General features: G+C 41.6%; 1 protein-coding gene across 25 annotated transcripts in view; it reads right to left on the bottom strand.

Moving 5' to 3' along the window:
- Positions 1 to 27,578, bottom strand: part of RBFOX1 (RNA binding fox-1 homolog 1) — a 2,061,409-nt gene that overhangs the window by 587,112 nt on the left and 1,446,719 nt on the right. For all 25 annotated transcript variants that reach the window (XM_053894471.1, XM_053894473.1, XM_019468815.2 and 22 more), the window contains one exon: positions 6,311 to 6,352. In XM_053894471.1, coding sequence (XP_053750446.1) covers positions 6,311 to 6,352 — 42 coding nt within the window. The remainder of the gene's footprint in view (positions 1 to 6,310; positions 6,353 to 27,578) is intronic.

Below are 27,578 nucleotides of genomic sequence, written 5' to 3'. Positions count from 1 at the left end.
GGAAACTTTGTGTTGCCTCTGTAATTGGAAAACCAGTATCAGTGGTCATAATAAGAGTTAATGGGAAGAAAATAATCCCATTCATATCTAACAGTTATTACGACCCTCTTCTATACTAGACAGTGTTCTAACAAACTCATATGCATTCATTATTTTAATATTTGTGTGGGCACACATATGCAGAGACATCCAACTTAAGAAATATGTGCAATTATGTCCATTTTACTAAGGAGGCATTGGAGGTCCAGAGGATTTCAGTAACCTGCACAAGTAAATTGCAGTCTAGATTTTCATCTCAGTAGGGCCTAGCTCTAGGCCCCTAGTTCTTAACTACTGTATTTTGCAAACAATGTTTTCAAAGTCTAGATAGATGCTTCAGCTGCTGCAGGCTCCCAGCCTGAGGTACACTCCCTTTTTGTTAAAAACAGGGCTCAGGATGACTGAGATACTCGTTAAAGATACTGTAGTTTAAACTGAGAGTTTCTCATTGACATAAAAAGGACTGAGAGAGAATTGAAAAGGGAATTACTTGGAAAGTGATTTGACTAGCTGTTTACCACCTGAAAACGGTGAGTCCCACACAGGGCGGGTGTCTTACACTTTGCAAAAAGCTGAGCTAGACATGGGGGGGTGGGTGGTAGCAAATCTACTTCCTGGGATCCTCTGCCTGGCTCTCATCTCCCAGTTTGGAGGGTATGGTACACATCCTTGGGGATATTTACTCAACTGGCTACGACTCTCTCCCTGATGATCAAGTCCTCCTCAGCGGTTGGCCCTGGGTAACTGAGATTTATTTATCCTGCTTTCCCTGGACACCGCTGGTTGGACCAGAGTGAACTGAGCAGGAGTGAGCCAATCAGAGGCTTTCTCCAGGAATTTGTAATCGGGAGCCATTAACAGTACCCATACCTGCAGGATCTGATACGGCATAAACCTTAGGGGCTGAATGGTGCCACATGCTTAAAAAAGGTAAAGAGATCCTTTACCAAAAGAAAATTCCAGAGTGAACCCACAAGGAGCACTGAAGATCAGGGAAGAGGAAGAACTGCCTGAGTTCTCATAGCTCTCTGATTCTAAGCTCCTTGGGAGGCCTGCTTATATGACGTTTCTGCTTAGGCTAGCCTGTGTCAGTCTTACTGTTTCTTAGCTGAGTGAGAGGCAGTTTTCTTCTAAATATACTACCATGCCATAACTATGAAATCTGTCCTTCAAGTTGTTGTTTAATGTTGGGAGTTGAGTGGGAATAGATACCCCCAAATATCTGTATTCGCTGGTCTGGTATTCCTAGCAGGAAGAGGCATGAGGGAATCATTGGCAATAATACTATATTAACAACCTAATATTGCTGATTATGAGGCGTACATTTTTTGAAGTGCTTTTCATAAGTAATTTCATCCAATCAATAATCCAGTGAGAAAGTATCCCTATCTTATACCCAGGGAAACTGAAGCTTTGAGGAAGTAGGGCACACTTAAAACTGAGATATGAACATAAGTCTATAACTAGAGCTCCTAACCACCCCCAACCACTCCTCATACTGACTCCTGTGGTATCCGTTTGCCATATTGCTGATAAAGATTTTGGTCCATGAACATATACTGATTCCCCCTAGGAGCCAACCCCTTGCCTGCTTAGTAGTGTTCTGACCAAATATGTTTACAGTCCCCTGAACCAACATCTGATACACTCAGCACAAAAGGTCCCTTTGTAACCAAATATTTTATATGAATGCTAATAAATGTGGTCATTTGATCCCCTACCCTATGACCACACCATTTTTCTACCTGGTAGATCACTGAGGGAGACGAAGGACAATGAGGTCATTTAATTTCTCTCATAGTTGTTTATTTGTCCATTTGTCATTCCAGATGCCAGAAAGGTAAATGTTGATGGTTGGGTTATGGTAACTGCACAATTATCACTACCCGACTTGTTGTCATCAACCACCAGTGATGCTGAGACAAGCTGGTAAATACAGCCCATAGTGTCAGGAGCTTAATGTACAGATCTCATCATGGTGACCTCTTGGGAAGACTCCCCAACAGAACCCATTGACAATATGAAATGTAAGCTCAGAGGAAGGCTCATTCAAAACTCAGGATGGAGTAATAAACAGGTTTACTATTCTGTGGTTTGTTCGCTGGGAACAGGAGTAGTCCAACAGCCTTCCGAGAAGGGCAGATCACTGGTCAGGAATAACTGGATGATGTCCTTCTCTCGGGAAGGACAGGTGCTAGAAAGCTCATGGACAGTATCTCTGGGGCTGACCTGGGTGCCTGGGTGGTGTCAGTTACCTGACACTGAGGGGAAATGAATAAAGACTGCATCCAGGCCCTGTTCCAAAGAACATAAGGCAAAATACAAAGAGAGAGCCAAGCTGGGTAGAAAAGGTAGAATGGGGAGATGTGATCTGTGAGAAGCTGGCAGAGAAAGCATCTGTGAAATTCCACAAGCCAGAGTTCAGGCACTTGCTGTTGCTTTAGATGTAACTCCCAGGGCCACGTGTGGGATGAACGGAGCACTGAAAGGAGCCTATAGGAAACCAAGACCATGAGGGACAGAGAGGGCCCACATGGATTCCTTTTGTGGTGGATTCTATTGGGTGATTCCATCAAAGATACCTACAACTCCTGTTTACCATCAGGTGACAAGGGGCCTGTCCCCTGGGATGACTCCTGGCTGCTCTGGCCAATCACTGAGATCCCAGAACAGTGGGAGTGATTGGCATAGAGTTCGCTAACGTGGTAAAAGAGAACGTCTACAGAAAAGGCTTCCCTCCAATCAAAGTCAAGAGCTATGAGGAAAACCCTCCTCTTCTCCTTCCTCTCTGATGAGAATGCCATGTAAGGGAGAGATGCTTGACCTCATCTTAGAAGAAGGCAAGAAAGGCCAAGACAAGCACAGAGATTCCCAACCACTGTGGTAACACCGAAAGTCCACTGAGTCGGCCCCGACACCAGGAGGTGATAAAATGTTTTTATCTTTAAATAATGCATAGCCTTTCTGTATTGGCAGACTCTAACATCCTAACTGGGAAAATATTAAAAAATTTTAAAAATTTATATAATTTTCAAGAGCGTTTCCCAGAGTGTATTCTTGAGCCAAAAATTGTTGTGTGGTGAGATGATTTTACAAAACGTTGCATATTATATCCACCTCTGTGTACTTCATTTTTGCAAAAAGGCTCTGAGAAGTCCTTCGGTTATGAAAAAAAAAAAAGTTTGACTTTCTCCAACTTTTTAAAAAATCAGAGAATTAATTACATCAGAGAATTTTGGTTTGGATTTATAATATATCATAGAATATGCAGCTCAGAGTCTATTTTTGAAGAAAAATTAATTTAGAATCTGTAAGAAACAGAAAGGAGAGCAGAAAAGCAGGTCTGGGATATGCTGATCCCTACACAGTGTTCACATGCACAAAACAGAAGGAGCACCTGTATCTTTCTGCATTATCTGCTATTTCCAGGAGGCCAAGAAAAAGGGATGCATTTCACAACTACCCACTTGTATCCCTGAATTCTGAACATAACAGAATGAACTAACGAAGAAATATGAACTTGACAACATGCCCATGGTCCATCCAGTCATCTTGTATGGCAAACCTGCAGCTTGCTTGCTATATTTAAAATATATTTTTTAAAGTGTGGCTGGCAGGCACTCTTCAGTGATGATGGTAACTAAACAGATACTTAATTTTCTCCCACTGGCCCTCTTTCTAACAACAACAACAAAAAAAAAACCGAGAGGAAAATGCATTTCACTGAGATGGTCAAGTAATATTAGCATTTGAAAACAGAACCACATTTCTTTTAGGGACCCTAAAAAAATGAATTAAAAAAAAGCAATCACTTTAATCAAGACAGTTCTCTTTTCAGGTAATAGAGGGGTTGAGTACACACATAAGACAAGAAGAAAAGGCGGTAGGGAAGAAGGAAGGGAAGAAAATGAGAGAACAGGAAAGGAGGAGACAGAGTAAATATCCATCGATGTCAAAGGCCAGACAGCCAAAGTAATGCTGGGAGTCTCCCAGGAAAGAGCTAGACTTAAAAGCATTCCCTTTGGCTCCCTCTCTCTCTGCCCCTGCCCTGTTCATGCTCTATCTCTCCCTCTCTCTCTGCCCCGGCCCTGTTCATGCTCTATCTCTCCCTCTCTCTCAAAAATTAATAAACATAAAAAAAATTAAAAAAAAAAAAAAAAAAAAGAGGGGCTCCTGGGTGGCTCAGTCGGCTGAGCATCCAACCTCAGCTCAGGTCATGATCTCGCGGTTTGTGGGTTAGAACCCCGCATTAGGCTCTGTGCTGACAGCTCAGAGCCTGGAGCGTCCTTTAGATTCTGTGTCTCCCTCTCTCTCTGCCCCTGCCCTGCTCACGTTCTGTCTCTCCCTCTCTCTCAAAAATAAATAAACATAAAAAAAATTTTTTTTAAATAAAAGCATTCCCTTTGGGATCATTAAAATTTTGAACCACATAAGTGTGTATTCCATCGATTTAAATGTGTTTTCTATTGATTCAAAACATAAATTAGTTAAAAATATAAAAACAAAAACTACAATAGCAACAAAGAACAAAGCACCGATTCGCGATAGTAGAGATAATTTTATAATGGCTATTGGAGCCACACTGGGACTAAACCATATGACCCATTATATCAAACCACTGCTTGAATTTATTTAACAGAGTGTAGTGGGCTCCATTCTTGTTCCTAAACCACACCCCTGTTGACAATGTCCTCATCAAGGCAAAATAATAAATCCCTCAAACTGCACACAAGCACTTCATTACCCCCTGCAGCCCTTAATTTGCCAGGCGAGTCTCATTTGCAATAGAGGATTCAGTATTATCTTAATTCTGAGGAATTTATCAGGGATCCCAGAGACAAAAGCACACATTCCTCTTATCTAGCTCTGACCTAGTTCTGGCCATCGTCCTCATCCAAACAGGAAGAGAAATCTGAAGTTGCAATACATTATTTACCAGGATGAACCAGTAATTCAGACTGCAGGGAGAAGCCATAACAAAGCTCAGGAAAGCTTAAGACATCTTGAAGGGTATTTTACGAAGGACGGTGGCTAATGTAGGCGCAGGTACTCAGGAGCGAAATGGGTATAGATGAGAGGTTAACGGACAGGGCTGTGCCGGTATACCACATAAAATAAATATGCATAAAAGAAGAAGACATCCACAACCCACTTTCTCGGTTCCATACGACCATATTCTGTCTTACAGAGGATGCAACAGACCTGATGCCAACAGCAATTGCAAAATGAAAATAACTCTACAAATCAGTGTCATCCAAGACCAGCATTAAGTAAATGCTCTGAAAAGTTACAAGGCAGTGTATAAATGGCATTGGACCGGTTTAATGAATTATTCTGAGGCATTAGATCCCTTTGAGCACAATGGTCCCCCAACCCCCAAAACCTCACAGTTAGGATTTTGAAAGCAGCGGATTCCTCTAGTTTTTATAATAACACAGAAACACAATTATAAGGCGAACTGTCCAGTAAAAGTTGCCAACTTCCGTCAGTGACATTAAAACTAGGCCACTTATGACTTCAAAGTCATCCATCCAAAACATGAATACATTTTTAAAAAAAATACAAACAGGAGGAGTGGAGACAATCCTGATATTTCTTAAAATACCACATCCATGCCAAAAAGAATATCAACCATGATACCATGAGAACAGGACAATGCCACCAAGCTAAATGTATAAGCGAATCATTCTCCCCGTGTCGATGCGTAACACACTTGAGCACTGAGAGTTTCATTTTTAAGAAGGTAAATAGCATATGAGGTTTAAAATTCTGTCTCCTTCTTCAATATACACATATGCCACTAAAACTAAAAGGTCTACAGAGGACTTGAATTCTCCTGGAAAATGCCCTTGACATATTAGTGACTCACCCACCCCCAGTTAACAGCAAGAGAGCATTTTAGCCACTCAGCAAACAGCCTGGTATTCACATTAAGAAAGCAGCAAGACATCCTTTTGACCTTTGTTATTACTTAGACCTCGTGTTGTACATAAAAAGAGTACAATGATGTCAAACAAATTCCAGAAGAGAAGTATTTATTGCTGAATCTAAATCAAAAAATCCATATCTACTATAATGGCACTTCAAAAGAAGATATACTGTATTTACCAGCTCAATCAATACTAAATTAGCTGGGATAAATATTTTCAACTCTACCAGTCTTAAGATGAAGCCCGCTATTTAGAACCCTGTGTCTTGGGAGAGACAGGAAATTTTTGCTTATCATACAGAAACAAGAACCAGGAAGTATTTTACAGGCAGGTGCACCTACCCTTAGTTGCTCTCTTTCACAATTCATCTGTTGTCTTGAAGCCTACAAAGGAAAAAAAAAAAAAAAAAAAAAGAGGGGAAAAAATCAGCAGGTTCTGCACCAAAACAACATGAAAGAAAATGGAAAGTTGCTTCTAATCACTCGGTTCAAAGGAGACCCAGGATTAATTAATTATGTATTTAATTTTTTTTCTTTAGGTCTAAATAGCCTGAGTTTCACTTGGATTTTCAATCGTGTGATCCAGAAATACAGCTAGGATGAGCCAGAGTCTTCAAGAGGAAGGAGGACAGAGATCCCATAGAGGGTGAGGGAAGCAAAATCTTCCCCGGATGAAGGTTCCTGTGGTGTGAAAATCCCTCATGCCTTAATGGTACAGGAATATTCTTCACTGAAGGCCCCCCCGAGACAGTTGGGGACAGGCACCAGCCATCACACGATGTCTCCTCCCATGACAAGGACCAGGAGCATCACCTACATGCCTTGGCAAATGGGATCCATTTTATGGTCCAGTATTAATCAGATGGTAGCTAAGGCTCCATATAACTGTGTTGGGGGATTTCTGAGGACAATTCTTGTATCAGAGAAAGAAACTGATGAATTTGTGATACCCACCATAAGCCCAAAGAGGAGAGATTCGTGATACATCTGCCAGGCATCGATCATCCTTGCCCTACCAAAATGTGCTTCTGAAAATCAAGGATGCTTCTTCAGAGTGACCACATAATGCATTGTCCAAACGGGAAAAATGCATGTGAGTGAAAGGAGAGGGTGGGGTGACATTAATGACAATGCCAGCGACAGCAGATGTGAAGTGGGAGTGAGAAGGCAAACCCTGACATATGGCCACTCTACCTCTGTGGGGACTGGCTGACTCTACCTTCCGCTTAGATAGCGAGGCTGGAATAAAATCTAGGTCTGCATTCACAATGTATTCTGGTTATTTCTCGTTTTGTTTTTTTTTTTTCACCAATGAAGCAACCCCTGACTCCTTGCATCTGACACTATATTGCAAGTTTTTGAAACTTTTACTAAAGGATAAGAAGGTTTAGGAACCGACTTTTGATGTATATTTTATGTATTTTGTACTGAGAGTTTCTTTCTACTTTCTCCAAAACAAAAACAAAAACAAGAATCTTTATTTTGGGATATGCCAGAACCCAGAATCTATAAACTGGTGTTTTGCTATGCCCTTTAACCCAGAAATATCACCTCTGAGAATAGCACCGAAGGCAATAAGGAAAGATATACACAAATGTTTATTTACATGTCAATTAACTACAGCATTATTCGTGAAAAGAAAAAAAAACTGCAAGTATTAAAATGTGCAATAATGGTAAAATTAAAAATAAATTATAGTACATTCACACGATGGCACATCATGCAGTATTTGGAACCATGTGAAAAAACGGAAACGGAAAATGCTCAAAAGGCACTATTTAGTTTTTAGGAGAAGCAGCTACAGAGGTACATACATGTTACAATCTCCCTTTTGTTTTAAAATTTTACAGTAAGGGGCACCTGGGTGACTCAGTCAGTTAAGCATCCAACGTGGCTCAGGTCATGATCTCACAGTGTCTGAGTTCGTCGAGCCCTGCATAGGGCTCTGTGTTGACAGTTAGAGCCCAGAGCCTGCTTTGGATTCTGTGTCTCCCTCTGTCTCTGCCCCTCCCACACTCTCGTGTGCACTCTCTCTCTCTCTCTCTCTCTCTCTCTCTCTCTCTCTCTCTCAAAAATAAACATTAAAAAAATTATTAAAAATATTACAGTAAAATAGATCATTAAAAAGAAGGAAGAAAAATAAAAGAAAGAGGAAACATTGGGAGGTAATATTCCAAAATCTTTTTAAAAATGGGTACAATTCTATAAATACACAGAACACACACACACACACACACACACACACAGTGGATTATACACTAGAAAGAAGTGACTTTATGGTATGTAAATTTTATCTTTGTAAACTGTTAAAAAATGAAGTGGGGGAAATCCACAGACAGAAAGCAGATTAGTAGTGGCCAGGGGCGTTGGACAAAAAGACACGAGTGATGGCTTCATGGGTTTGTAGTTTCCACTTGGGGAGACGAAAAAGCTCTCAAACTAGATAGTGATGGTTACACAATATTGTGGATGCATTTAATGCCCCCAAGTTGAATACTTGAAAGTGGCTAAAATGGTAAATTGTATTTTATGTTTTTCTCCCCGCGATGAACTAAATGAAGGTGGTGATGAGGTTCTGGGTCTGGATAAGATGTCATAAGCACACCTCACCCTGTGTTCCCCACTCAGTGCAGATGTTAAGTCTGAGTAGAATGCATACAGCACCATCTGAGCTTTCTGCAAGGCAAACAACTACAGAGGGAGGGGGCAAGAGGAGAAACAGCAGTGGGTTCCGCCCCCTCCTCCTCACCAGCATCCCCTGGCATGGATGCAAGGCGGCCAAAAACCCAGAATGAAACATCAAAATACAGACAGATAGAGATGTCCAATAATCTGGGGGAGGCAAAGCTTCTCTATGATCTGAGATGCTCTGGTCCCAGAAGGTGGGGCAAAATCCCACTGATTTTTCTCTGTCCTCTCCCATTTGGCCACAAAGGCATGCTGAGTCACAGGACTACATTAACAAGGTGAAAAAGCACCAATTTTGTGGCTGGAGGACAAGAAAGAAGAGCCCTGGGAAACAAAAATACTTTGAGGATCCTGGAAAGAGTTTGGAAGGAAGGATAGAGTTTGGGGAAATGACATCATATAGAGCTTTTGTGAACTCCACACTCACACCTGAGCCACATGTGTAGGTATATGACCTACACAGATACCATAGACTTTGAGAAATGAACAGGACAGATCACTGCTCGGGTCCCAGACTTGCCACTGGGATGTGCACACACGATCCAACTATTACAGCAAAGACTATTGACAGCAGAACTTATACTGGAAGCAAAATCCACAGAAAGAAGGTAAGAACTTTCAGCCTGAATCCAACTGGATCAATTGACTGCCTGCTGACACAAGAATATCAACAATTTCCACAGGACTGAGGTAAAACCCAACATCTTATAACATTAATATTCAACATACTCAGGATATAACCCAAATTACTAGGTATACAAAGAAACCAGAAAATCTAACCTCACATGGGAAACGACATTCACAGGCACTGACCCTGAGATGACACAGATGTTGAAATGGTCAAATAAAGATTTTAAGTAGCTGTTATAGTCATGTTCCAACAAGGCGCCTGGGTGGCTCAGTTGTTAAGCATCGGACTTCGGCTCAGGTCATGGTCTCACAGTTTGTGAGTTCGAGTCCCACATTGGGTGAGCACGAGCTCTGCGTCGGGTGAAAGCAGGTGAGCCCTGCTTCTCTCTCTCCTCTCTCTCTCTCTCTCTGTGTCTCTCTCTCTCTCTCTGTCCTCACTCACTTGCACCCCCTCCCTTTGAAAAAAAATGTTCCAACAAGTAAGGGAAAACACAGATAAACAAATGGAAAAAAAATAGACAGTGTTGGCAGAGAAATAGGAGATACAAAGAAGAACCAAATGGAAAATTTAGCACTGCAAAAACAATAACCTAAATTAAAAAAAAACACATTAAAAACTCAGTGAATGAGTTCAAATGTAGAATAGAGATATAGCAGAAAAAACTCCATGAACTTGTATACATATGAATAAAGAAGCTTCCAATCTAAACCACAGAGAAAGAAAAATAAATTTAGGGACCTACAGAATAATGCCAAAAGATATAACAGTGATATCACTTGAGTTCTAGAATAAAGATACACAGTTCACTGCAGAAAAATTATCTGAAGAAATAATGACTAAAAATTCCCCACATTCAGCAAAAGATACAAGCCTATAAATTTAAGCTCAGCAAACTCTAAAGAGGTAAACCCAAAGAAATTCACTTCCAGATATAATCAAATTGCTGAACACTGGGGGGAAAAAAAGCAAAAACAAAAACCAAAACACACTTTGAAAACAGCCAGAAACAAATGATACATTATTTGTAAGAGAACAACAATTCAAATTACTGTGGATTTCTCATTTAAACAAACATACAAAAACCAGGAAGGCCAAAAGAAGGCACAACATGATCTTTTTTTTAAGTATTGGAAGAAAAGAAGTGGCAATCCAGAATTTTTATTCCAATGAAAATATCCTTTAGAAATGAAGGGGAGATATTAAAGAAATTAAAAAAAAAATCATCAGCAACAGACCCACTCTCAAAGAATTGCTTATAGAAGGTTCTCCAGACAGAGGGAATATAATACCAGAAGAAAATTTGGACATTATAGAGATGTTCCAAAGGGGATAGTGAAGCATGAGGGTAAATATAAACACAATAGACTAGTCTACTCCTCTTGAGTCCTTTCAAAGATGTGTAATGACTGGAAGCAGAAAAGTTAGAAAACGGTCTAACACGATTTGCAGTGTACCTAACATAAACCCAACACAAAGAGAGAAGGGTAAAAGGACACATATGTCAGTAAAGTTCCTACATTCCACGAATAAAAACAGTAAAAAAAAATTTTTTTTGAAGAGGGCGCCTAGGTGGCTTAATCGGTTGAGCATCTGACTTAGGCTCAGGTCATGAGCTCACGGTTCATGGGTTCCGGCCTCACGTCCGGCTCTGTGCTGGCAGCTCAGAGCCTGGAGCCTGCTTCAGAGTCTATGTCTCCCTCTCTCTGCCCCTCCCCTGATCATGCTCTGTCTCTCAAAAGTGAATAAAAACGTTAAAAATTTTTTTTCACCAAGTTTCCACACTCCAGTTGAAGCGGTAAAACATTGATTCCATGTTCACTTAGAGAAGTGTGGTATGTCTGTACTGTAATCCTGAGAGTAACCATTTTAACAACAACAAAAATGAAAAATACACAACAACAAAAAGCAATATACACCAAAACAAACGATGCTACATTAACTGAATGTCTGTGTACATAAATAAAACACTGCAACCTAAAGCTCACATTATTTATACAAGAATTAGCTGAAACAGACCACATATCTAAATCTAAAACAAAATGGGAGATTGGATTAAAGAGTGATGATGATACTTTTTTCTTAATGGTTCGCTGTACTTTCCAAAGTATCCTTTATGTCATGCACGACATTTATAATCAGAAAAATTTTAAGTATCAGTGGCTTGCAGAAATGTGTGTTTTTATTGTTATTGTAACAGTGATAGTTTTCATTTTAATTAATTTAATAAACTGATTTATCTAATACCAAGATGAATATGTTTAACACCTGTCTTCAAAACTCAGAAGGGTTTGTCAGACACAGAGAAGCACAATGACATTTAAAGAAACAAGGAGCCTACCGACATAAATAATGTAAAGGGATGCCATATTATAATGTTCCTATTACAGAGCATATCAAATGCAAAATTCAACAGTAGCCATGAAAATAGCTATGTTGTCCTTCAAATGAAGCAGATTAAGGAAAATGAGATTTGGAGATAATGAAAAAGGACATTTTGAGTAATTTCTATAGTGGACGTATGGTTTTTAAGTTTTTGTTTTGTTTTGTTTCATTTTAACTTTTCCTGTATGGCATCCCATATTGTTTTGCCCATATTCTAGTAGCAATATCCTGCTTCTCCTTTTTGGGTCATGTTCCTGACCTATCCCATAAATATTTTGTGAATTGGATGTCCTCACCAGCACACTCCACCTGCTCCTGATGGAGACTACATTTGCCATGACCTCTTTGGTTGGAAGTCAACCCTGTAACACCCACATTTTCTGAGTAAGGTGGCCACTCACTGCCCCTTCTTCACCAAGTGAATAGAGTGTAAGAGGCCAGTTAGGCAAGATGGCGGAGTCCCATCATGGGTCTGTGTCTCTGTTGCAACTGTGCTCATCACGCAGCACTCTGAGCAGGGTGTAATGATGCTCTGAAGGCTCACTAGTTATTGCTAGACCTAATGAGGCTCTTAAATTTTTTCCCCATAACCATTATGAGAGAGGGCTAGAGAATAAAAGGCACCTGTAAATTCTTATCATCTGTTATGAAGAAAGACTCTTCCAGTGCACTCTTTAAAAGCCAACCTTGAAAAATATCTTAACTGTACACTTCACTAAATGTCATTTCATTTGGAAACTAACATGCAATATTTTTTTTTCCTCTCATGGCGGTAATGCACAGAACCAATATATTTTATAGCCTAAATGAAAAAAGGGAAAGTGGGAGGTCTGGTGCTGCTCCTTTAAGATGTTTCCAGAGAATCAAATACCACTCTCGATACGGCTGCCAAGTAAGCACTTATGAAAGGTTAGAAACTGAAGCAATAAACTTCAGCATGAGACCCTTTGCTCTCCTGGTTGAACAGGATGTTTAATAGCAGGGATTCATCTTCTCCCATCTCCTATCTTCATCTAGCCAACCAGGCCAAAGAATCTTTCTCAGACTCAGCCCTTTTCATCTTTTCCTGACTTTGAGTTCTCTCTTATCACTTCTTCCCACTTTATCTTGACCCTATTACTAGTGTGGTTTCCCCTCCCACACATCAGACTGGTTCTATAAGGGAAAGGACTGAATCTTATTTGGCTTTCTTTGCCTAGGGACCAGAACAATCTTTGGAATCTATTCATTTCTTTTGTTTGTCCATCTATCCATTCCTCCATGTATTCAACAACAAATGCATTCATTCATACATATCCACATTCTAGATATCAGACACTGTTCTAGGTACTGAGAATGCAATAGTAAAAAAAAGACTTCTGGAGCTCACTAAGTGGGGAAAAACATGAGCAAATTGAAAATTACAATACAGAGAACATTAGCTACAATGAAGTAGAATATATGCCCCTAGCACCTAGGAGGGGCAACAAGCTTGTTTTAGAGAATTAAAAAAGATGTTATTGTTTTTGTTTGTTTTTTTGTTGTTGTTGTTTTCGGAAAACGTATCCAGAGAAAGGATAAAAACCATTCTTTCAAGGATAGAAAAGAATGTGTGGAAATCCCGGTGAGATTATGAAGTACAAGTAATTCAATATGGCGGAAGAGTCAAGCAAAAGAGAAAATTAACGAGGTTAACTTAAATTGGGAAAAGTATGAGTTCAAAGAAATAAGAAGACACACAATAAATTAATGGATAAACAGATGTGCAAGCTTTCTTGTATGAAATAATATAATGCTAGAAATTCCAGTTTTCAGGGCAATTGTGATTATTCAGAAGAAGAGCACGAAAGAAGTCTAGCAACATAGAAATCAATACATCAAATCAGTTGGTACCTACACACATTTCTCAAATTCTTCATGCTCCTAGTCATTACAAATTCTCCTGAAAAAAGATGGCATTCCCTATAAAGGCATGCTTCCAAGTACATAGGGTGAATGTTACATTTTGCCTTTCCCATAATGCATTTCAGGATGATCGTATACATCTGGTTTGTGTACTATGAGGTCCTACTATGTGACTAGCACTGTGTAATGGGAGGGGATACAGATATAAATGGTAGACAGTGAATTTCCTTAAAAAAACATCCCAAAGAGAGAAAGAGGAATAAAATGAAGACTAGAGTGCCAGGTCACAGTGTGAGAGAGAGGGACAACACAGGATCCCACAGACACCCAAAGGAGAGGCACCAAGCCAGGCTGCTGTGTGGGGAAAGTAGTTGAGGAAAATGTCAGTCAGGTGTTTTCAGAGAAAGAGCCCTTGCTCTGACCCTTATAGGATGAATAAGAGTTGAGGAGGCCTGACCTACCCAAGGAGTTGGGAAGGTGATATCGCAAAGAGCACAGCTGAAGGCAGAACAGAGTAAGAGAGAACACTGGATTGGAGTGTGGGGGTAAGGAAGGTTCATTAGTATCACAAAACCTTTATATTTTGCTCATATTAACTATGCTGACAGGAAAATAATTATTTTAATTATCTATAGTAAAATAAATTTTACATTAACAGTGGTTCAAATTTATCAGATGTTTATGACATGCTAAAAAATGTGTTGTAAATACGACTTTTTAGGAGGATCTCGGTTAATGCTCACCACTTCATGAGTAGGCAGGATTCTCAGCTCCATTTTATAGGTGGGGAAACTGAGGCACAAAGAGGTAGAGTGACTTTCTGAAGTCATAAATCTAGGAAGTGTTGGTGAGTATTGGAACTGCCATCCAGATGGCTTGACTCAAGCCCTTCTCTGAATCAGCACAGTGCACAGCTCCCAATAGGAAGGAAACCAACGAAACCCACATTTTTAACCCACTCCCAGTGTGCACCTCATTTGTCCTTAGCAAGTGCCCTTCTGCTGCTCTGACTGACATGATACTGTTTACATGCTTGCGGCTGTCTTCCACAAAACATGAAATGACTGTGTTATCTGGTTCCATACATGCATAGATCTGTACTTTGCTTCTTGGTTGAATGGGTTTAGACTGGAATGCTTTCCACCAAATCAGATTTCTCTGGTAACAGTCCACCAGATCATTTTTCAGGATGAGTTTCTTCCCCAATGGAGACCAGAGGCTCAGGAAACAGACTGCCTGAATCCAATCATGGCATGTCGTCTATGTAACATCAGCCACATTATAGCATCTCTCTGTTCTCAATTTCCCCAACTGTATAATGGGGAAAACATGGTGCCCACCTAGTGTCTAATTTTCTTATGAGCACAAAATAAGATAATCCAGGTAACGTACTAAGCAAAGCACTTGGCACATTTGAATCATTCAACAAATACTAGTCACTGCTGTTAAGAATTAGTGTGAAGGCCAAGGGGTTTTCAGAAGGAGCATTAGGCCAAATGACTTGGGTTTAAATCTTGGCTTTGCTTCCCATAGGCTGTGTGAGTTTGGCTGAAGGACTGACACTTTTGAGTCTCAGATTCCTTTTCTTAATAAAAGAATGCATATATATGTACACATAGAAGTACATGTATGTCTATGTATATGTGTATAAATGTATACATATATATGAATATATACAGGTGAGAGCTACCTTGAAATTTTCGAAGGTTTGACTGTTATCCTTGTGAGATGGGTGGGTGAAGAGGTGCCTGCGGATTAGATATGCACCTGCTGCAGTTGGTGACTATTGTAGCACAGAATGCATATCCTTTTTCTCAAAGATTCCTCGGCTAGGAGCTTCTGCAACAGTATGGAAGGAGGAATGGGGAGGGAAGGGCATGACTTCTCATAACATAGACCTGCAACATGGAAGCATATCAGTGTCCCTCAGTACTAACATGGTTAAGTACACTGTGGTGCATCTATAACAGAAGTGGGCGAACTTTTTCTCTAAGAGCCAAATAGTTAAAAACAGGAGGGGAGGCAAACCATAAGAGACCCTTAAATACAGGGAACAATCTGAGGGTTGTTGGGGGTGGGGGAAGAGAGCGATGGGCACTGAGGAGGGCACTTTTTGGGATGAGCACTGGGTGCTGTATGTAAGTAATGAATCACGGGAATCTACACCTAAAGCCAAGAATATACTTAGCTAACATGTGTGTGTTAGTTAACTTGACAATAAATTTAAAAAGAGAGACAAATAATAAATATGTTTGGCTTTGAGGACTAGAGAGTCAGCTCTGCCCTTGTGTTTAGAAAGCAGCAAAAACAATGTGTCAATAAATGGCTTCAGCAGTGTTCCAATAAAACTTTATTTTCAGAAACATGCTGTGGGCTGCATCTGGCTTGTGGGCACAACTTGCCAACCCTTGATCTATACTATGGAATACTATGGATTCACTAGACATTCACAGATATGAAACAGTGTCCATGATAGAATGAACACAACAAAGCAAGTCGAATCAGTTTTTAAAATGTGATCCAATTTGTGTTTAAAAAGCTGTGCATATATATACATACACAAACATCCATTAATGGATACATGGAAAAAATCTGAAATGATAAACACCAAATTGCAAACAAAAGTACAAAAATGAGGTTATGGGAATGAGAATAATAATGAAGACAGGGAGTAAGTAGAAAGGCCATTTCCTATAATCTTGGGTTCTATTATTTCTGATAATGAGTGCCCACTGTTTTTCTACATTCAAATGGACAGCAGTCATAATAATATAATCTTTAAAAGCTGAATTATAGGAGTATTGTAATGATTAAATAAGACATTGTATATAGGGCATCAAGCGCAGGCCTGGCCTGGCACATAGTAGGTACTTAATGGGTAGGTACATAAGTAGCTACTTAATGGTAGCTGTATAACTATAAATACCTCCCCAAGACACCAAAAGGGTAAACCCAGGGTGACTATCTTAAGAAAAGTTCAACTCTGGGGCGCCTGGGTGGCTCCGTTGGTTAAGCATCCAATTTCAGCTCAGATCATGATCTCGAGGCTTGTGAATTTAAGCCCCCTGTTGGGTCTGTGCTGACAGCTCAGAGCCTGGAGCCTGCTTTGGATTCTGTGTCTCCCTCTCTTTCTCCCCCTCTCCTGCTCATGCTCTCTCTTAAAAATAAATAAACATTAAAAAAATTTAGGAAAGTTCAACTCCATTTTGTCAGGGACATTATGTAATTTAGCTTGCAATCTCTTCAGTGAAAAAGTAAAAAAATAAAATAAAATAAAAAGGTTGGTCTGCCTACTATGCTTCTGAGTTCGTAGATGAAATGCTTATTAGAGATCTAAGTTCAGGAAGACCTCAATCCCTGAATATAAGGGGGCCCATCACACTAGTTGTGATAAAGCCCATTGCTCTTTCCAAATGTATCCTACAAGGAAGTGTGTCCTCTGATTCTAAGCAAACAGTACCATTTATGCCAGATATGCAAATACAGCTCCTATCACTTGTTATAACTGGTTTGTTTGTTTGTTTGTTTGTTTGGGGGGGGTAGTATAAGGGAGAAGAAAGAGTATGTGAGTGTAGTAATTGCTTAGGACTCAGGAAAGGAAGCGAGGAATAATCAATTGAAAAAAAAATGAAAACAAAAAGTCACAACAATGAGTCAAGTCAGCCATGATTAATTAACTCGATTTTGGCTTGTGCTGAATAAATGAAGAAATGCATTTGAGAGAACAACCTGGGGAATCCACTCATCTTTCCCCCCGACAATTTCATTTCAACCTTGGGGAGAACAGAATTTGTTCCTTAAATCTTGTCTTCTCGTAAAGACGCCAGCTTTGGAGGGCAGACGTTGGGAGTGGAGGGGACAGGAGAAATGAACTTGGCAAGACTAAGTGCTAATTGGGAAAAAAATAATGGGTTTGCAGTTATATATAAACTTGAGCATATGAACCCAAAGAATGAAAGTTGTAACATATTTAATTGATGGCGAACGATGTGTGGGATAATTTATTGAGCAATGTCCTGGAATCTGAAAATACTGAGTGTTTCTAACACTTCAATGACCTCTGGTATGGTTCATGCAGGCACTACACATTTAGTGAGTACTTCTCCTGCTGTTCCTTGTGAAACTGTATCAACTGATAATATTGGTACTTCTATTGAGAGTCACTGCTCCAGATGTAAGTCACTGGGGAGATTCAAGTGTTGGTTATCTGATTAAAGGAGGCCAGAGGTCAGGATGCCCACAGAACTAGAGTGAGCCTCAAATAACAGGTTTTAAACAGCTGTTTTCTTTAGGAAGAAATGTTTTTCACACCTCCTCTACCATGCACCCACTTGTTAAATACCCCATTAGCAACAGCCCAAGGCCCCCAGGTCCGAGACAAAGCTATCCAGGCAGACAGATTCAATGGACAAACGCCAAGCTAGAAGTGTCAGCCACAAGCAGCACCTGGCAAGGATCCCTTTCAGCTTTCCCCATCCATCTGCTCTCTGCAAGGATGCAGTCTCTTGGAGTTGTTAATTTCAGGCTTGATGCTGGCCTTGAAGTGACAGGGCAGACCCCTGGCCATGAAGAGCCAGGCTGCTCGGACACATGCACACACGTTTCCAAGTGAACCCAGAAAACGTCTTTGCATCTGATAAGTCGCAAGGTGGGGGGAAACATATTGCCTATTATTTATTCTAATAATAAACCATTACCCCAGGCACATTTTTATTCTCCAGATTTAATAAGGTATTTTGTGAACCGAGGCAGTGGAGGCAGGGAGGAAACAATTGTGGTTATTAGGAAGATGATTTCTGTTTGTTTCAGATGCAGAAGTAATCATCATTCCTTTCCTTCATAATCAAGGGTTATAATTGTCCCCTCCCCCCCATCCCCGACAAAGCCCTCCCCAACCTCTTGCTCAGGCCAAGAAAATTCAAACAACACTCACCAAAATTTCCTGAGGAACTAAAAGGGCTTGGCATACTTCCCCGGACCAGTCTCCTAGGACCATCATTACCCTATAGCCAGAAAACTCTGATTATGGAGTAGGAGATCTTAACATAGATTTCTTGTCATTCCCTTCCCCCCACCCCTCCCCCACCGACATTCAGAGGTGGGAAAGAACTGGACACACCAGGTGGGTGATTTACATACCGTTCACGCATCTCTGCCTGGTCAGGATGGATATATGTTCTCAAGACATTTTCAAGTAAAGATATTTCAACTGGATTTTTTTTTCGTTCTGGTTAGACGTTGCAAAGCTTTAATGATAATTTTATCACAAGTTGATAATTTTATAATCTGCCTTCCAATTAAATAGATTCAGCAGAGACACACAGGCCACTGGCCTTATCTGGGCAGTCATCCTGATCATGTTAATTGAGAGACGTTTGGAAGGCATCTTAAATGCAGTGGTTAAGAGGATAAACTCTAACAGCCAGATTTCCAAGGGTCAAATATCCACCCAGCTACTTATTAGTTTAGGGACCTTGGACAAATTCCTCACCTGGAACTGTCCATACACCCCGATGGGGTCAAAGAAAGGTTTAAATGAGTTACCATCTGCAATGCAATCAGATGGTGCCTCACACACAGAAAGCACCAGATAAGTGCCTTTTCATTGTAAAGACAATGAACATAATCCACAGTCTATTGGATGCTGCTGTTGTTATTTATTCTTTTTTATAGGCTGACAATGTCCTGGGTCTACCCAGCTACATGCTTAGATGTCAGGTGGACAATACCATAGTGACAGAAAACCAAGGATTTGAAAAGTGGCTGATGCTTCCAGAAGTTTTGTGCTGTGACATTAAAAGTTCACATCCACAGATCGCAGAGTATGTCAACAGAAATAAATCATGTAACAACCACTGTACTAGCAGCAAAAAAAAAAAAAAAAAAGCGAAAAAGCAAAGTGAACTAAGTCCCATTGGACCAATTTTCCAGACAAGGAAATAAGGACATAAATGACTTTCCAGTCGAAGGCAGCCCAGGTGAACATCCCCAGGCTGGCTTTCTAAGCTATGCTGTTATCTGCATCTAAAGAAATCTTTACATAGCTGTAAAAGGTCTTCACCATTCCTGATTTCTGTGACTTTACAAAATGTCATCATTTAAGAAATGGGAACAATCCTGTAGCTGAAGAAGCTTGAGAAGTATTCATCTTCTAATTTTCCAGTTCAGTTGTCTGAAAGGGTTGCCTGGGTGGTGGTTGTTATCATTGCTGTGTGTGTGTGTGTGTGTGTGTGTGTGTGTGTGTGTGTGTGTGTGTGAGAGAGAGAGAGAGAGAGAGAGAGCGAGCGAGCAAGAAAGAGAGAGACTCTTCCTGGAAAGCTTAATGGAAGGAGCACTGGAAGATATATGCTTCATGAAAAATGAGGCCTTGTAACCCTTACACTTAAAGAATCTTTACAGGAAGAATTAGGTTCACAAAAGTTCTGAAACAATGAAGAGGCATTCATGTAAATTGCAGGCAATTTAAAAGGAAAATCTAGGTCATCTGGCTGTTTGCTTTGTCATCATCAGTATTAATTAGACACTGGAAGTAATGACTGAGCTCAGACAGCTCTTCAGATTTAAAATAATAATAATAATAATAATAATAATAATAATAATAAACCAACAGAGCACAGCTTTACCTTTGGAAAGAAAATATTTTCACAAGTAGCATTCTGAAAGAACCTGAGTGGGGAAACCTTGCAATTAAATTCTGCAAATGCGCTGTGAAATAATCCCAGGGGAAGTCTTATCTGTACTTAATATTCAAATAAATATTCTTTTTGTGTGCCGTGCATTCAATAGGGTGCATTTTATTTAATTTAAGTGTATAACGTAATCAGTATCATGAGGAATAATCACAACGAGCAGGAGAACCCTTTAACTAGGATAAATGGGCTGGCTCCACAGCTGAATGGGCAATTGTGGGCAAGGAAGGAAATGCAAAGTGCAGAATCCCAGGTACGGATTTCCCCTGATTGTCCGACAGGACCTGGATACTCAAAGTGAGGTCTGTGGCCCAGCAACATTGGCACCATCTGAAACATCATTAGAAATGCTTATCTCAGACCCCACCCAGACCAATTGAATTAGAATCTGTGTTTTCCAAGACCCCAGGTGACTCATATGCATATTAAATCTAGAGATGGTCTGAAGTCAGGTGAGTTGGGGGCAGCTCTGTTCTCAAACAGCTGCACTCCTGTGTCTTCACAAATGGTAGACACCAAAAGGCTCCCAGAGCAGGCTCACTCCCCATCACCCCAGCCTTCAGGAGAGGAGGAGAAGACAGGGGTCCCTAAAGCAGGGACAGTGCACAATCTGTGCACAGTAGGTACTTTTGCTCTCTTTGCTGACCTGAATTTTGGCCACCCCATGTGATTTCTGCTGACTCACATTCCCTTCCTAACTGAAGCAGGTCTCACACAGGCCAAGGGCCTCCTTCCACAAAGGGAGGGCATACTCTCGGTCGTAACACTTGGAGACTTCGGACATCAGAGAAGGTTTAGTATGGGGCTATGCTTGCATCTGGGGACATCAAAAGCATTTGCAATTCACGTGGACCCAGGCCAGGCTCCCTCATAGAGCACGAAAGGAAACTCTCACCACCACCAAAATGGCCGGTCAAAGTCCAGGATAGACCTGCTTACCAGTGAACAACCTGTGATTATTAAAGAATATTATCTCTAATTCCAGCAGAGAATTATGAGAAAGCTTGGAGAGGGGAGAACCAATGCTTGTCTAGCAGACCAAATATTTAAAAAAAAAAAAAAAAAAAAAAAAAAAAGGCTCTGGAAGAGTGGCGTTCCCAGTCAGGAGTTGGGCAATTTGTCATTTACTCATGACTGTGGGTTTGAATCTTTTCTTTAAAAAAAGAAATTAGGACTGATTTAAAAAAAAAAAAAAAACACGAAACCATCCAATTCTAAGGAGAACAGGAGGAGACCCTATAAGCCATCCAGAGCTTGCCGACAGCCCCAGAAGACAGAAGCAAAAGAGAGCTGGTTTCCTTCACCAGATTGAGCAGAGCTGGGGAGCCATCCTAACCTCAATAATGAGTGCCTTAAATAATGAGGAAGCCCGTCCAGTCAACTTGGCTGAAACCTTCCTTCGCAGCCACTGGCAGTGCTGCAGGAAAAGAGGAAAGCCTCTGTAATTACACTAATGAGAAGGCAATGAACTACAGGTCACCATGGGTGAGGCGCTAGGGTTCTGTGGGTATCGGGCAGGCAAACAGGGACCACCATGGCCAGACAGGAAACAAGCTGTCCGGCTTCTCTGGGCAGCGGGTGAAACATGGGATGCTGTTCGGCAGCACAGGAAAGGAGAGCATTTAAGTTACCATGATAATCAGCATCCATTAAGTACTGGCATTGTGGGGTCCACTGAACTAAGGTCTTTATATGCAATGTCTCATCACAGTGAATCATCGTGTATGCTTGATGAGGCTGATATTATTTTTATCCCTAGGTTGTGGCTCAGAGACATTAAACAACCCGTCCAAGCTGACACAGCAGGTGGATGGCAGAGCTGGGGTTGGAGTCCTGGCTGACCATTGACCACTAGGTCTTCTTGCCTCTCTGCCTTTGAAGCTGTGGGCCACATTCTTAGAGCACAACTGCCATTTATTTCCTCTCCATGCAATTTGTACCCGGTGCACCACCCTGGCTCCAGTGCTGAGGCAGGCCATAAACCGAGTGAGGTTTCTTCTCCCAGCCCAACAAAGCTACACCAAAAAGATTCCCCTTCGGGGGACGCCACTCTGCTCCATGCCTATAATCACCTTCCTCAAGTATTCTCTTTTTCAAGATAAATACCCACATTTCTTCAGCTCTTCCTCGAAGGACACCGAGTTGAGTCCTTTCTCTCTACCGATCATTTCCTCTAAGAATATGAGGAGAAATGAGTCAGACAGAGGTGAGTTCAATTTCTGGATCTGCCATGTAAATGTTGGACCATGAATACACCCCATAACTGCCTGCACTGGGTTAAACAATGTCCCCCGCAAATTCATGTCCACCCAGAACCTCAGAATGTGACCTTACTGGGTCCTTGCAGATATGATTAGGGCAAGGATATAAATGAAATCATAGTGAAATGAGGGTGGGTCCTGGATGCATGACAGCATCCATATGACAGATGGAAAAAGGACACACACAGACCCAACAAGAAGAGGCCATGAAACAACAGAGGCAGAGAATGGAGAGACGGGCCACAGTCAAGGACCACCAGGAGCTACCAGAAACTGGAAGGAAGCAGGGAGGATCTTCCCCTGGAGCCTTCAGAGGGAGCTGCCCTTGCCAACACCTTGATTTCAGACTTCTGGCCTCCAGAAATGTGAAAGGAAAAATTTCTGTTGTTTGCGGTCACCCAGTTTGTGGTAGTTTGTTATGGCAGCCTTAGGAAATAAAATACACTTCCTATGCCTTATTTTTTCACCTGTAAAATGGGTGGGAAAGTCACGACCTCAATGTACAGAGGTGCTCCACATCGTACTATCCCCACAACTGGAGAACAGCCCTCTTTATCTTCATGCAGACATTTAGAAAAAAGGCCACCTGGGAAGACCTGAGAAAAAGCTCTTGGGGGTCACTCCAATCCAAACCACTAACAACACTCCTGATATCATGACTCTTTGTTATCCATCTATCAGGAATTTATTCTCCACCTAATTTTCTGAATATCCATTCCATCTTCTTCCACTTGGCCTCAAAGGGATCACATCTGGTGTGTCCTTGAGGCATCACAACTAAGGTGTCCTTGTTGACTGTCTTGCTGAAATTCACACGTATCAAATCCTATTTGATAAACTCACAAACCACGCTTCTCATAAGCTTCTCCAGATCTGAGTACAGATTTATGAGATTTATGAGAAAGTTAGTACCAGCCTACACTTTCTAGGGCTCACCAGCTTCCTTCCATTAATTTTGAAAATTTCAAGGATATCTGATGGTTTCTCATGTCCAATCTCATAGCCCTCTGCTTTTTGCCACACATTCTCAATGCTATTTAATGACCTGTATCCAAGTTATGCTATTGTTTTGGGATTATTAGTCCAGGTAAAACACTTAAGTTTATCTAGATCCACCACTGTCCTACGGTTGCTTCAGCAATACTGACTCATTTGCCCCTACCAAGGTTCATACCATCCTGAATGCAAAGGATTTCTCTTGACAGAGAAGACAAGAGTAAATGAACCAATGGAAAGTTCTGTTTCTTCCACGTGATATACCAACTTTCTTCTATCAGTCCCCAAAAGATTGCCAATCCCTTTCTGGCTCTTTTTGATCAGATTTTGTTTTTAGATTTTTCTGTTTTACGTTGACATTCCTAGCAACGCTTAGTTACGTTCATGGGAAGACTGGGCTTCCACACAGTATGCTCACTGATGTGGTCCTTTAAACCTGTAAGTGAGGAAACCTAGGCATAGCATATAGCTAAGGGGCAGAGCTGGGATCCATACTCAGATCTGATACTAGCATTTTCTCTTATGACCTTCTGCCATGCTGCCTTCTTTGTTGATCATAAACTTCTGGCTAAGTTTTCCATACTGATATCACCATGTTCTACACTCCTATGAAATTTTCTAGGTATATCAAGCTGAAGGATAATTCACAGCTGGTTCACATATTCAAAGAAGTGCAGGAGCACATGAACATCCTTCAGGGGTCTTTCATAAGTAGAAATCACAATAATGTTTGATTGAATTTTTTAAAGTTGGGGGGGAGCTCCTTACTAGGATTGAATGAAGAACTTATGATGATCAAGCATCAGTGAGAAAGATTCCACCTGATCCATCCAACTGCAGCCCCAGGTGATGCATCGCAGTCTTGTAGCTGTCCATTTACACCCAGTCAGAGCTAAAGCAGAGTGCCAATTTGATTAGATAATGGCTTACACATACAGCCAGCCCTGTCTATTAGAGGGGGAGCTGGGCTAATGAATCTTGGAAATGGGAAAGTCTGTCCATCCTTCTTCAAATCTGTAAGCCAATTATTATATTGGATCTTGACTTCCAATATTTCTGCAGGCTTCTAGGCAGTGAAACTATGCCAAGCAACAGGCGGATGAACACCCATGTTTCTCAGGGCTGCGGACACCATTTCTGTGCTGGAGATTAAATAAAGCGTGCTTTCTCTCTTTCCTCCTTCTCTCCCTCCCTTCTTCCTTTTTCTGCTTCTTGAACACCAAAACATGCCATCTATATGTTACAGAGGTGAAGGGAAAGCAATCTATCAGTTTTTTCCTGGTGATGTCAAATAATTTGACACTTTGTCCATCGAGAAACCTTTCTTTGCCATGTCTTCTGAGAGTGGAATTCTGCAAAATGGGCTTCAGGGATTAAATTCCACACATGCTTGCTCCCTGGCTAGGTTTATCTAAGAATGTTGGTCTTGGTCAGAGGAGAATAAAACTAAGGATAAGAGGAAGTAGAGCCAAGAGATTTATAGCAGAAATTCTAGAGCCAGACTGCTTGGGTTTGAGTCTGGCCACTTACTAGTTGCCTGGCCTTGGGCAAGTTACTTATCCCATCTGCCCCCTCTACTCCCCCTTTTAAAACAAAGCGGGGGTGGATATTAGTATCATCTAACTTACAAGGTTTATATTAGGCATCTATGAGTTTATATGTAAAAAGCACTTTGAGCAGTTTCTGGCATACAGACAGTATTGTACAAGGCTTGTTAAATAAAACAGAGGCCATTAACTTATCCAGAGAGATGACCCATCCCCTCTGTTCATTCCCTTGTTTATTAGATGACCAGATATTTGAGTGTCTACTGTGTGCCAAAGAGTTAAGTCAGATATTTCTCCTGCCTTCAGGAACCTCTCACTCTTTGCAAGAAGGCTGACTGTCTCTAGCCCTCAAAGATATAAAAAGAGTTTAGAACAAAGGAGCCAGGAAGGGGTGGCCCCAACAACCATTATGCTCTCAGCAAGTGTCCTGCTGTCTGGAGGGAACAGGAGTATGCAGGCTGTGGTTGCAGGATGGCCAGACCTCTAACCCTGCTCTTTCCAGGGGGGAGGGGGACTAACTCAGACCCCAGGGGTAATGATGCCTGCAGCAGCTGACCCTTTGCGGCCTGCCTGCCAGGCCCAGCCAGACTCTGTATCACATGCTCTCGTGCAAATCCTTCCCTTGCAATGAGAAGACACAACAAGCAGACTGTAATGTCCAGAACAGCAGGAGCCACATGTAGACTGTGTCTAAATCTGATTTAAAGGATGGCACGGTGCCCTCTGGCAACAGGGAGGTGGGGGCTCAGGACTGGGGTAGGTACAAGGGGCCATTGGACCTGAGAAGTATGGCCATTGTATTTGTTTGATAGATCGGCCTGTTCTAGCCCCAGGGATCCAGGTCCTTCCTTCCTCCCTGCACTCTATGCAGAAATGCTGCAGCTGTAAGGAGAGAGATCTGTGAGCGCTGCTGTGAGACCTGTGTGTGCATGTGCGTGTGTGAGCATGTGTGCACGCATGTGTGTGTAAGACAGAGACAGAGAGGAGATGGGAGATGTGTTGGGGGTGTGGGGAGGATGAAAGAACAGGAAAGGGTAATCAAAACAGTGATTAAGTGCTGCCCTAAACTGTCCATCATTCATTCAATTCTACAATTTTGAAAAGTAAATCAAACTCCTTTGCAAAAACCATTTCGTCATGGCACACAAATTAAATTATTAATTAAAACACATTGAACACGGCCTGGCAGCAAATAATAGGCCTGGAAGTCAGGAAGGGGGAATGAGAAACACCTTGCTTTACCTCCCTATTAAGGAGGTCTTAGTATTCCTTAGAGTAGTGATCCCAGGAAGCTGGGTTTTAGGGAGACCCAGCACAGAAGGAGGCGTCTGGCTGACACTTCCACGCTTTCAGCCGGGTGTTGCCAAAATAGCAAGCACCCCGGTCTGCACACAGTCCGCCTCTCTGTACGTCTATGGCTTGGTGCAGGATCTGCTCCAAGACCCAGAGTGCCCAGGTCACCAGTGCCTGTGCCAGCGCACCCTAGACCTGGCTTTCTCTCCCAAGCAAGGCTGGGACGGCCCCCAGGAGTCTGAGGATACCTACAGGTCCCTGTAGTGCAGGATGGATCCCAGCTCTTCTCAAACAACTCCTGATTGCAGGGGTTTGCGAATCCCAGCCTGCCCAGGGCTGCTTTCGGACAGGGTGTCTCAGTTTGAATCCCTGCAGCGCCATCTGCTGGCCAACTCCTCTTAATGCGGAGGAGCGCCTGCCCATTTGGGACAACAGAGACATAGAGACCCTGGCGCTGACCCCAAGGACTCCCCACCACCTCCAGGGAGAAGGAGGATCTTCTATCCAAGATCTTCCCAATACATCCTGCCTCTCCTTGGCCGCGAGCCTGGGAAGCATGTGACTGCAAAACTAACACCCTGGAATCTGGCCCCATTCTTGCTGTTCTCTGTGTGGCTTCAGAATGCCCCTCCCCTCTCAGGGTTTCAGTTTCCTCCCATACAAAGTAAGGAGGTGGACAGGGCGATTTCCAAGTCCCCATCCAGCTTTGGCTTTCTGTGAGGTGTGACTCTGACCCTAGGCTGAAAACCAGCACCATCGAGAGACGATTGCACCATCCAGTCCTGAAAACACTGGCTACAAGGCTTAACAACAAGGGAGGGTCAGGGCACTGTCCAACATCTACAGGAGTTTCTGCACGAGGGCCTATAATTATCGCCTATTATTAAAAAAAAAAGGGGGCATGAGAGAAAAGCTATGGATTATAAATTCATGGTAGATTATGTTTTAATGTTCCCCAAACAGAATAATAATTGCTAAACTGCTTTGGGTATCAAGCTTCATTGCACTGGACTGCTCTCCAAGAATTATTATTTTTAAAAATCACTTATGGTAGCAGGATGGCCCAATGTCACAGAACTAGGCTCTCCATGGTAGTCTCTGTTGGAGCACCATGCCTCCATGTGCTAATATCTGGGGCAGTATATGAGTGCCAATGCTGTAAATTAAGGTGCAATTTGTAAATGCTTCATTAATATTTATTAAATGATTATTAGATGCTCTTACAATCTTTAATAAGAT

Source organism: Panthera pardus, unplaced genomic scaffold, assembly GCF_024362965.1.
Source record: "Panthera pardus isolate Hobbes unplaced genomic scaffold, ASM2436296v1 HiC_scaffold_5, whole genome shotgun sequence".
In the NCBI taxonomy this organism is placed as follows: Eukaryota; Metazoa; Chordata; class Mammalia; order Carnivora; family Felidae; genus Panthera; species Panthera pardus.
The sequence above is the reverse complement of the archived record's forward strand: the minus strand, read 5'-3'. Positions and strand labels throughout refer to the sequence as shown.